Source organism: Salvelinus alpinus, chromosome 17 (assembly GCF_045679555.1).
Source record: "Salvelinus alpinus chromosome 17, SLU_Salpinus.1, whole genome shotgun sequence".
Taxonomy (NCBI): Eukaryota; Metazoa; Chordata; class Actinopteri; order Salmoniformes; family Salmonidae; genus Salvelinus; species Salvelinus alpinus.
Genome location: NC_092102.1, coordinates 44,371,016 through 44,383,118, shown reverse-complemented (window position 1 = coordinate 44,383,118; position 12,103 = coordinate 44,371,016). Strand labels below are relative to the sequence as shown.

At 48.3% G+C, this 12,103-nt stretch overlaps 1 protein-coding gene across 6 annotated transcripts in view; it reads left to right on the top strand.

The window, feature by feature from the left end:
- Window positions 1-12,103, top strand: part of LOC139543006 (inositol 1,4,5-trisphosphate-gated calcium channel ITPR3-like) — a 64,972-nt gene that overhangs the window by 38,850 nt on the left and 14,019 nt on the right. For 4 of the 6 annotated variants that reach the window (XR_011668587.1, XM_071349073.1, XM_071349071.1 and 1 more), the window contains exons 23-39: window positions 9-129; window positions 253-307; window positions 2,670-2,835; window positions 3,034-3,204; window positions 4,672-4,746; window positions 5,182-5,310; window positions 5,459-5,581; window positions 5,992-6,192; window positions 6,715-6,966; window positions 7,143-7,268; window positions 7,651-7,776; window positions 7,938-8,058; window positions 9,469-9,650; window positions 10,079-10,227; window positions 10,415-10,523; window positions 10,680-10,770; window positions 11,062-11,237. Coding sequence is in view for 5 of the 6 variants with exons in the window: in XM_071349073.1 (XP_071205174.1) it covers window positions 9-129; window positions 253-307; window positions 2,670-2,835; window positions 3,034-3,204; window positions 4,672-4,746; window positions 5,182-5,310; window positions 5,459-5,581; window positions 5,992-6,192; window positions 6,715-6,966; window positions 7,143-7,268; window positions 7,651-7,776; window positions 7,938-8,058; window positions 9,469-9,650; window positions 10,079-10,227; window positions 10,415-10,523; window positions 10,680-10,770; window positions 11,062-11,237 (2,373 nt within the window). In the remaining variant the exon portion in view is untranslated. The remainder of the gene's footprint in view (window positions 1-8; window positions 130-252; window positions 308-2,669; window positions 2,836-3,033; window positions 3,205-4,671; window positions 4,747-5,181; window positions 5,311-5,458; window positions 5,582-5,991; window positions 6,193-6,714; window positions 6,967-7,142; window positions 7,269-7,650; window positions 7,777-7,937; window positions 8,059-9,468; window positions 9,651-10,078; window positions 10,228-10,414; window positions 10,524-10,679; window positions 10,771-11,061; window positions 11,238-12,103) is intronic. The other 2 variants (XM_071349075.1, XM_071349074.1) reach the window with 1 other exon arrangement.

Below are 12,103 nucleotides of genomic sequence, written 5' to 3'. Positions count from 1 at the left end.
ATCTTCAGTTTATCCTGAATGTCCGCCTGGACTACCGGCTCTCCTTCCTGCTGTCCGTCTTCAAGAAAGAGTTTGTTGATGTTTATCCCATGGCAGATGCCGATGCTACAACATCAATGGAGCAAGCAGGTAGTGCAGTAGCTATTTTAAGGGACCCATTGCTCTCTACTAACCAGGCCTTATACATTATTCCTCTTTGAACAGCTTCTCTCCACCTCAATAAGTCACATTCTTAACTCTGTCTTTCAACAGCCACCATCAACCTGCAGCACATAGGAGATCAGGCAGAGGCCATGTTTGGTGTGGGGTAGGTTCACCACTGAAGTCCTTCTCCAGAACATGTGTTGTTGTTATAATAGTAATTTAGCAGATGCTTTTATTCAAAGCGACTTACGTTCATGCGTGCATACATTTTACATACAGTGGGGCAAAAAAGTATTTAGTCAGCCACCAATTGTGCAAGTTCTCCCACTTAAAAAGATGAGAGAGGCCTGTAATTTTCATCATAGGTACACTTCAACTATGACAGACAAAATGAGGGAAAAAAATCCAGAAAATCACATTGTAGGATTTTTAATGAATTTCTTTGCAAATTATGGTGGAAAATAAGTATTTGGTCAACTACAAACAAGCAAGATATCTGTCTCTCACAGACCTGTAACTTCTTCTTTAAGAGGCTCCTCTGTCCTCCACTCGTTACCTGTATTAATGGCACCTGTTTGAACTTGTTATCAGTATAAAAGACACCTGTCCACAACCTCAAACAGTCACACTCCAAACTCCACTATGGCCAAGACCAAAGAGCTGTCAAAGGACACCAGAAACAAAATTGTAGACCTGCACCAGGCTGGGAAGACTGAATCTGCAATAGGTAAGCAGCTTGGTTTGAAGAAATCAACTGTGGGAGCAATTATTAGGAAATGGAAGACATACAAGACCACTGATAATCTCCCTCGATCTGGGGCTCCATGCAAGATCTCACCCCGTGGGGTCAAAATGATCACAAGAACGGTGAGCAAAAATCCCAGAACCACACGGGGGGACCTAGTGAATGACCTGCAGAGAGCTGGGACCAAAGTAACAAAGCCTACCATCAGTAACACACTACGCCGCCAGGGACTCAAATCCTGCAGTGCCAGACGTGTCCCCCTGCTTAAGCCAGTACATGTCCAGGCCCGTCTGAAGTTTGCTAGAGAGCATTTGGATGATCCAGAAGAAGATTGGGAGAATGTCATATGGTCAGATGAAACCAAAATATAACTTTTTGGTAAAAACTAAACTCGTCGTGTTTGGAGGACAAAGAATGCTGAGTTGCATCCAAAGAACACCATACCTACTGTGAAGCATGGGGGTGGAAACATCATGCTTTGGGGCTGTTTTTCTGCAAAGGGACCAGGACGACTGATCCGTGTAAAGGACAGAATGAATGGGGCCATGTATCGTGAGATTTTGAGTGAAAACCTCCTTCCATCAGCAAGGGCATTGAAGATGAAACGTGGCTGGGTCTTTCAGCATGACAATGATCCCAAACACACCGCCCGGGCAACGAAGGAGTGGCTTCGTAAGAAGCATTTCAAGGTCCTGGAGTGGCCTAGCCAGTCTCCAGATCTCAACCCCATAGAAAATCTTTGGAGGGAGTTGAAAGTCCGTGTTGCCCAGCAATAGCCCCAAAACATCACTGCTCTAGAGGAGATCTGCATGGAGGAATGGGCCAAAATACCAGCAACAGTGTGTGAAAACCTTGTGAAGACTTACAGAAAACGTTTGTCATTGCCAACAAAGGGTATATAACAAAGTATTGAGAAACTTTTGTTATTGACCAAATACTTATTTTCCACCATAATTTCCAAATCAATTCATTAAAAATCCTACAATGTGATTTTCTGGATTTATTTTTCTCATTTTGTCTGTCATAGTTGAAGTGTACCTATGATGAAAATTACAGGCCTCTCTCATCTTTTTAAGTGGGAGAACTTGCACAATTGGTGGCTGACTAAATACTTTTTTGCCCCACTGTATGGGCAGTCCCGGGAACTGAAACCACGATCCTGGCATTGCAAGAGCCATGCTCTACCAACTGAGACACAGAGGAGCGCATGCTAACCCGTGACTGTGTCCTGTCAGGAAGGGGAACTGCATGCTAACCCGTGACTGTGTCCTGTCAGGAAGGGGAACAGCATGCTAACCTGTGACTGTGTCCTGTCAGGAAGGGGAACAGCATGCTAACCCGTGACTGTGTCCTCCTGTCAGGAAGGGGAACAGCATACTAACCCGTGACTGTGTCCTGTCAGGAAAGGGAACAGCATGCTAACCCGTGACTGTGTCCTGTCAGGCAGGGGAACAGCATGCTAACCTGTGACTGTGTCCTGTCAGGCAGGGGAACAGCATGCTAACCTGTGACTGTGTCCTGTCAGGCAGGGGAACAGCATACTAACCCGTGACTGTGTCCTGTCAGGCAGGGGAACAGCATACTAACCCGTGACTGTGTCCTGTCAGGAAGGGGAACAGCATGCTAACCCGTGACTGTGTCCTGTCAGGAAGGGGAACAGCATGCTAACCCGTGACTGTGTCCTCCTGTCAGGAAGGGGAACAGCATGCTAACCCGTGACTGTGTCCTCCTGTCAGGAAGGGGAACAGCATGCTAACCCGTGACTGTGTCCTCCTGTCAGGAAGGGGAACAGCATACTAGAGGTGGATGATGAGGGAGGTCGAATGTTCTTGAGGGTGTTGATCCACCTCACCATGCATGATTACCCTCCATTGGTGTCTGGGGCCCTCCAGCTGCTCTTCAAGCACTTCAGCCAGAGACAGGAGGTCCTGCACACTTTTAAACAGGTAAGGAGATCAATTCAAAATGATGAAATCACTGAAGGCAAACAAATAATAAACAAACAATAATGACCTGCACTCCAATATAAACTTGGTACAGTATCTGCAAGTACTCTATTGCCATCTCGTTCTTATACAGTATCTATATATTCTTGCTATCTTTGTTTCCTGGTCTCTCTGAAATTCTCTCCATGTTGTCCTCAGGTCCAGTTGCTGATCTCGGGGCAGGATGTTGATAACTACAAGCTGATAAAGAGTGACCTTGACCTTCTCCGCACCATGGTGGAGAAGTCTGAGCTCTGGGTGGACAAGAAGAGCGGCTCTGGAGGAGGGGAGGGGAAGAAAGACAAGAAGGACAAAAATGAAAATGTAGAGGTGAGGGCTTTAGATTGAAGAAACTCTATTATTACCAGTGTAGGGACTAACACCGTGCTAACAGCACTTATTGTAGGGACTAACACCGTGCTAACAGCACTTATTGTAGGGACTAACACCGTGCTAACAGCACTTATTGTAGGGACTAACACCGTGCTAACAGCACTTAGTGTAGGGACTAACACCGTGCTAACAACACTTAGTGTAGGGACTAACACCGTGCTAACAACACTTAGTGTAGGGACTAACACCGTGCTAACAACACTTAGTGTTGGGACTAACACCGTGCTAACAGCACTTAGTGTTGGGACTAACACCGTGCTAACAGCACTTAGTGTAGGGACTAACACCGTGCTAACAGCTCTTAGTGTTGGGACTAACACCGTGCTAACAGCACTTAGTGTTGGGACTAACACCGTGCTAACAGCACTTAGTGTTGGGACTAACACCGTGCTAACAGCACTTAGTGTAGGGACTAACACCGTGCTAACAGCTCTTAGTGTTGGGACTAACACCGTGCTAACAGCACTTAGTGTTGGGACTAACACCGTGCTAACAGCACTTAGTGTTGGGACTAACACCGTGCTAACAGCACTTAGTGTTGGGACTAACACCGTGCTAACAGCACTTAGTGTAGGGACTAACACCGTGCTAACAGCACTTAGTGTAGGGACTAACACCGTGCTAACAGCACTTAGTGTAGGGACTAACACCGTGCTAACAGCACTTAGTGTAGGGACTAACACCGTGCTAACAGCACTTAGTGTAGGGACTAACACCGTGCTAACAGCACTTAGTGTAGGGACTAACACCGTGCTAACAGCACTTAGTGTTGGGACTAACACCGTGCTAACAACACTTAGTGTTGGGACTAACACCGTGCTAACACCACTTAGTGTAGGGACTAACACCGTGCTAACACCACTTAGTGTTGGGACTAACACCGTGCTAACAGCACTTAGTGTAAGGACTAACACCGTGCTAACAGCACTTAGTGTAGGGACTAACACCGTGCTAACAGCACTTAGTGTTGGGACTAACACCGTGCTAACAACACTTAGTGTTGGGACTAACACCGTGCTAACAACACTTAGTGTTGGGACTAACACCGTGCTAACAGCACTTAGTGTAGGGACTAACACCGTGCTAACAGCACTTAGTGTTGGGACTAACACCGTGCTAACAGCACTTAGTGTAGGGACTAACACCGTGCTAACAGCACTTAGTGTAAGGACTAACACCGTGCTAACAGCACTTAGTGTAAGGACTAACACCGTGCTAACAGCACTTATTGTAGGGACTAACACCGTGCTAACAGCACTTAGTGTTGGGACTAACACCGTGCTAACAACACTTAGTGTAGGGACTAACACCGTGCTAACAGCACTTAGTGTTGGGACTAACACCGTGCTAACACTTAGTGTAGGGACTAACACCGTGCTAACAACACTTCTGATTTCCTTTTAGATGGACTTAGAGGATGTGACCCTGAAGAAAGAGCAGTCGGATAAGAGCAATGAGAACTACCAGAAAGTCAGAGAGGTGTGTATCTTTTCCTTTGGAACTGTCACGTTGTCCTTCACCCAGGTTAGCATGTCCCCGTGGAGTAGTGTCACCCAGGTTAGCATGTCCCGTAGTCCCCGTGGAGTAGTGTCACCCAGGTTAGCATGTCCCGTAGTCCCCGTGGAGTAGTGTCACCCAGGTTAGCATGTCCCGTAATCCCCGTGGAGTAGTGTCACCCAGGTTAGCATGTCCCGTAATCCCCGTGGAGTAGTGTCACCCAGGTTAGCATGTCCCGTAATCCCCGTGGAGTAGTGTCACCCAGGTTAGCATGTCCCGTAATCCCCGTGGAGTAGTGTCACCCAGGTTAGCATGTCCCGTAATCCCCGTGGAGTAGTGTCACCCAGGTTAGCATGTCCCGTAGTCCCCGTGGAGTAGTGTTGGGCTGTATTTCTGAAGACATTCTGTTTCCTCCAGATCATGGAGCGTCTGAATAAGATGTGCAGCACGGGGGTGTGGAAGAAGCAGCAGAGACTCCTGAAGAACATGGGAGCCCACAAAGTGATGCTGGACCTGTTGCAGGTGTCATACGATCAGGTGGGGGATGTACGTGAACGGTGCCCCCACACTGACAACCAAACACATAGTCCAATACTAACATATCTACTAAAACATCCCGGTGTTGTTATTTAAAGCCACCCTAAATAACATGACTTCTGTCTCTCTCTCTCTCTCACACTTTCCTGGGTTTCAGCATGACACCAAGATGCAAGGGATCATCAGGTGCACTCACCTGTTCCTGCAGAAGTTCTGCATGGGGAACCTGGAGAACCAGGTGCTGCTTCATAAGAACCTCAGCCTCTTCCTGAACCCAGGAGTGAGTGAATTCACACACCATGTTGTTTTCTACTTCAATCCATCCTATTCTCATCAGACGTAATAATGAACCATCTCTCCCCCTTTCCCTCTCTCCCTTTCTCTCTTCCCCTCTCTCTCTCCCTTCCCCTCTCTCTTTTTTCCCATCTCTCCCTCTCTATCCCTTCCCTCTCTCCCTTCTCTTCCTCTTGCTCTCTCTCTCCCTTTCCCCTTTCTCTCTGTCCCTTTCCCCTCTCTCTTTCTCTCGGTCCCTTCCCCTCTCTCTTCCTTCCTTCCTCTCTCTCTCCCTTCCCCCCTCTCACTTTCTCACTCGCTCTCTCCCCCTTTCTCCCTCGCTCTCTCTCTCCCTTACCCTCTCTCCTCCTCTCTCTCGCTCTCTCCCCCTTCCCCCGTCTCTCTCCCTCCCTCCAGCTCATGGAGGCTGAGACAGTTCAGCACATCTTCAGTAATAACTACCAGCTGTGTACAGAGATCAGTGAGAACGTGCTGCAGCACTTCGTCCACTGCCTGGCCACTCACGGACGCCACGTCCAGTACCTCAACTTCCTGCACACCATCATCAAGGCCGAGGGGAAGTATGTGAAGAAGTGTCAGGACATGATCATGACTGAGGTAAGGGACCTTCCCCCACAACCCATTGTTAACCCTGACTTTTTAATTGGTATGGAATCAACCCATTGTTAACCCTGACTTTTTAATTGGTATGGAATCAACCCATTGTTAACCCTGACTTTTTAATTGGTATGGAATCAACCCATTGTTAACCCTGACTTTTTAATTGGTATGGAATCAACCCATTGTTAACCCTGACTTTTTAATTGGTATGGAATCAACCCATTGTTAACCCTGACTTTTTAATTGGTATGGAATCAACCCATTGTTAACCCTGACTTTTTAATTGGTATGGAATCAACCCATTGTTAACCCTGACTTTTTAATTGGTATGGAATCAACCTGTAAAAGTTGTAAATAATGCAGAAGTTTTTTCCATGTTTATCTTGTCTAGTCTGTTTTACAATCCAAAGTTTGTCTGAAACGCTGCTAAAATAACAGATGAACCACATCCAGCCACATCAATCACATCGATAATGATGTAATTGTTCCTCTCACACGGTGTGGTTGTCTCCCCTCTAGTTAACCAACGCCGGTGAGGATGTGGTGGTGTTTTATAATGACAAGGCGTCATTTGCCACCATGCTGGAGCTGATGGCAGAGTCCAGGGAGGGGATTCAGGAGCACAGCCCCCTGCGCTACCACATCTCTCTGGTGGAGCTGCTATCGGCCTGCGCTGAGGGCAAGAACGTTTACACAGAGATCAAATGTACCTCACTGCTGCCCCTAGAGGACGTGGTGAGAGTGGTCACACACGAGGACTGTATCACAGAGGTATGTCTCAAATGGAACAGGCATATAATTAATTAGTTAGTACCCTACATTATCCTCATTTAGAAAAAACCACAGCAGCATGCAATGATCTGCGGACATACACCTGCAAAGGTAATGTTAACATTATCATTACAAAATGTAAAGACGGCTGACCCAGCTGTGTGTGTGTTCCTCAGGTGAAGATTGCCTATGTGAACTTTGTGAATCACTGCTACGTAGACACAGAGGTAGAGATGAAGGAGATTTACACCAGCAACCACATCTGGAAACTGTTTGAGGACTTCATCGTGGACATGGCCAGGGTAAGTCTCACTCGCCAATCAATGGGACCACTCACCCACAAGTCTCATCCTCTCTGTGTTTTGCGTAATCATATGACACAGCAAGATTGTATCCTGTATTTTAAGCCTTTTCCAGAAATGAGAATTACATCAAACATGAAAGCGATTGTCTGAGGATGGTGCTGGACCATCTGACATAAAAAGATAAGGGGACAGTTAATTAAGTTAAAGTTATATAAAAGGTTAAATAAATAAATAAAAGGTTCAAATGCAGGCATGTCACATGATTGTGCGAAACAGAGGGCCCTAGCAGGGTCATACTGCGTGACCTGACCCGTGAGTCTTTGGGTAAAGTGACCCCCGGCCTTTCATCTATAGTTCTTGTCCTCTCTAATCTCTCTAGGTGTGTAACAAGAGAGAGAAGCGTCTGACTGACCCTATCCTGGAGAAGTACATCATCAACGTGGTGTTTGACACCATCAATGCCTTCTTCAGCTCCCCCTTCTCTGAAAACAGCACCTCTCTACAGGTCAGCTCACTGCTGCTGCCTACTCAGAGGCTTTGTCATGGTATAACGTTTACTGTAGAGCCTGTGTATTGTCTTTGTATTGTCTTACACTATTTGTGTAGTCATGATGTGTAATGAATTCTCATCGTGTGATTCTGATATCCTCTGTGCCTTTTAACCAGACTCACCACACCACAGTAACACAGCTGCTCCAGTCTAGCATGCGTCTGCTGGACTGTCCCTGGCTGCAGCAGCAACACAGAGGCCTGGTGGAGACCTGCATCCGTACCCTGGCTATGACAGGTGAGACGGACCTACTGCAGGGCCCAGAGGTGGGCTACATTCAGGGGCATACAGGGCCCAGAGGTGGGCTACATTCAGGGGCATACAGGGCCCAGAGGTGGGCTACAGTCAGGGGCATACAGGGCCCAGAGGTGGGCTACAGTCAGGGGCATACAGGGCCCAGAGGTGGGCTACAGTCAGGGGCATACAGGGCCCAGAGGTGGGCTACAGTCAGGGGCATACAGGGCCCAGAGGTGGGCTACATTCAGGGGCATACAGGGCCCAGAGGTGGGCTACAGTCAGGGGCATACAGGGCCCAGAGGTGGGCTACAGTCAGGGGCATACAGGGCCCAGAGGTGGGCTACATTCAGGGGCATACAGGGCCCAGAGGTGGGCTACAGTCAGGGGCATACAGGGCCCAGAGGTGGGCTACAGTCAGGGGCATACAGGGCCCAGAGGTGGGCTACAGTCAGGGGCATACAGGGCCCAGAGGTGGGCTACAGTCAGGGGCATACAGGGCCCAGAGGTGGGCTACAGTCAGGGGCATACAGGGCCCAGAGGTGGGCTACAGTCAGGGGCATACAGGGCCCAGAGGTGGGCTACAGTCAGGGGCATACAGGGCCCAGAGGTGGGCTACAGTCAGGGGCATACAGGGCCCAGAGGTGGGCTACAGTCAGGGGCATACAGGGCCCAGAGGTGGGCTACAGTCAGGGGCATACAGGGCCTAGAGGTGGGCTACAGTCAGGGGCATACAGGGCCTAGAGGTGGGCTACAGTCAGGGGCATACAGGGCCCAGAGGTGGGCTACAGTCAGGGGCATACAGGGCCCAGAGGTGGGCTACAGTCAGGGGCATACAGGGCCCAGAGGTGGGCTACAGTCAGGGGCATACAGGGCCCAGAGGTGGGCTACAGTCAGGGGCATACAGGGCCCAGAGGTGGGCTACAGTCAGGGGCATACAGGGCCCAGAGGTGGGCTACAGTCAGGGGCATACAGGGCCCAGAGGTGGGCTACAGTCAGGGGCATACAGGGCCCAGAGGTGGGCTACAGTCAGGGGCATACAGGGCCCAGAGGTGGGCTACAGTCAGGGGCATACAGGGCCCAGAGGTGGGCTACAGTCAGGGGCATACAGGGCCTAGACACACAAGGTCAAATTAAGTCGGGGGCGGCAGGCAGCCTAGTGGTTAGAGCGTTGGACTAGTAACCGAAAGGTTGCAAGATCGAATCCCCGAGCTGACAAGGTAAAAATCTGTCGTTCTGCCCCTGAACAAGGCAGTTAACTCACTGTTCATAGGCCGTCATTGTAAATAAGAATTTGTTCTTAACTGACTTGCCTAGTGAAATAAAGGTTTGTAAATATAACTTAAGATTGTTCTACACTGTGCGAGTACCTTTTGAACTCAATGATGACTTTCTCCAATCTTATGTGTACAGCAAAGAACCGCTCCATCTCCTTGCCCCTGGACCTGGAGTCTCAGATCACCACCATGCTGAGCAGCAGTTCCCTCAACTCTCTGTCCCGCTCCAACCCCAACTACAAGAGTTCCAGCCGCTCCAGCCGCCCCTCCGCCCCCAACAACCCCTGGGACTACAAGAACATCATTGAGAAGCTGCAGGTTGGGCCCATAATCCACCCTGCTCCCATTCCCCTCCTGTATCCATCACTTTATTCAGCCATAGCCACAACAGAAAGAGCAATGGGAAAATTCCTTGGCCTCCCTTCTCTCTGTTTGTTCACTGTTCTTGAGGGTTTGGTGTTTGACCCAGCGTGGTTAAAACCCTGTTCCTTCTCTCTGTTTGTTCACTGTTGTTGAGGGTTTGGTGTTTGACCAGCGGGGTTATAACCCTGTCCCTTCTCTCTGTTTGTTCACTGTTGTTGAGGGTTTGGTGTTTGACTCAGCGTGGTTATAACCCTGTCTCTTCTCTCTGTTTGCCTGTGATGTAAACATTGTTCCTCTACACTGATGTTATCTTTTATCATATTGTGTGTTGTGATATTTTAATGCACATTTTTAAAATAAAGCTAGATTTGATTCATGTTCAGGACATCATCGGGACTCTAGAGCAGCGTCTGAAGCCGCTGTTGAACGCAGAGCTGTCTGTTCTGGTGGATGTCCTGCAGCAGCCCGAACTCCTCTTCCTGGAGGGAACGGACGCACGGCAACGCTGCGAATCAGGAGGCTTCATCTCAAAGTAAGCCAAGGGACTGACCTTCTGAGGGTGTATTTATTTACCAACGCAGTGGAATTTACTGATCCAAATCTTTCCAAATGCTAAGTTAAAGAGCATTCCAATGAATCGTTTTAGTTCAATAGAGTGGAGCAAGTCTTGGTAAGGGTTGGCAGAGGTCTAACACTGTCACTGTGTACCTGTGGCCCAGACTGATTCAGCACACTAAAGCCCTGATGAACTCTGACGAGAAGCTCTGCATCAAGGTTCTGAGGATTCTGCAGGAGATGCTCATACGTACACTGGACTTTGATGAGAAGGTAAAGACTTAATGACCAATCAGTGTAGGTCTGGTAGATTGACCAATAGAATATCTGAGTGCATTTTAATAAAGGTTTTATGAAGGTGTGTATTGAGGTACTATTTGGGTAAGAAAGTAACCGTGTTTTTGTGTGACTGAATTTCTCATCAATAAGGGGATTGCACTGAGGAAGGTGCTGCTCCAGAACTACCTGTTCACCAGCAAGAAGAACAACAAGGCAGAGCTGGTTGAACTTGGAGCAACAGGTTTGTTTATATTAGGCTTAGAACAAGATTATTACTGCCGGTTCCTATTTACAGTGTGTTAATGAGTATGTCTATACTGATTGTTTTTATTTATACTGTGTTCCTATTTACAGTGTGTTAATGTGTATGTCTATACTGATTGTGTTCCTATTTACAGTGTGTTAATGAGTATGTCTATACTGATTGTGTTCCTATTTACAGTGTGTTAATGAGTATGTCTATACTGATTGTGTTCCTATTTATACTGTGTTCCTATGTCCAGTGTGTTAATGAGTTAATGTGCATGTGTAGGTGCTGAGCAGGAAAGGGACTGGGTGGCTGTAGCTGCTGTTCAGTGTCATCTGGACAGGGAGGGTGGGACAAAGCTCTTCACTGACCTCATCATGAGTACCAAGAACAACAAGATTTTCCAGGAGAGCATCCAGATGGCCATATGTCTGCTGGAGGGGGGCAACACAGAGATACAGGTAGGCTATATATAACACAGGAGAGCATCCAGCTGTCATTAGGTTTACAACACAGAGATACAGGTAGACTATAACACAGGAGAGCACCCAGCTGGCATTAGGTCTACTGGAGGGGGCAACACAGAGATACAGGTAGGCTATAACACAGGAGAGCATCCAGCTGGCATTAGGTTTACAACACAGAGATACAGGTAGGCTATAACACAGGAGAGCATCCAGCTGGCATTAGGTTTACAACACAGAGATACAGGTAGGCTATAACACAGGAGAGCATCCAGCTGGCATTAGGTCTGCTGGAGGGGGACAACATAGAGGGACAGGTAGGCTATAACACAGGAGAGCACCCAGCTGGCATTAGGTTTACAACACAGAGATACAGGTAGGCTATAACACAGGAGAGCATCCAGCTGGCATTAGGTCTGCTGGAGGGGGACAACACAGAGATACAGGTAGGCTATAACACAGGAGAGCATCCAGCTGGCCATATGTCTACTGGAGGGGGACAACAGAGATACAGGTAGGCTATAACACAGGAGAGCATCCAGCTGGCATTAGGTCTGCTGGAGGGGGCAACACAGAGATACAGGTAGGCTATAACACAGGAGAGCATCCAGCTGGCATTAGGTCTGCTGGAGGGGGCAACAGAGATACAGGTAGGCTATAACACAGGAGAGCATCCAGCTGGCCATATGTCTACTGGAGGGGGACAACAGAGATACAGGTAGGCTATAACACAGGAGAGCATCCGGCTGGCCATATGTCTACTGGAGGGGGACAACAGAGATACAGGTAGGCTATAACACAGGAGAGCACCCAGCTGGCCATATGTCTACTGGAGGGGGACAACAGAGATACAGGTAGGCTAT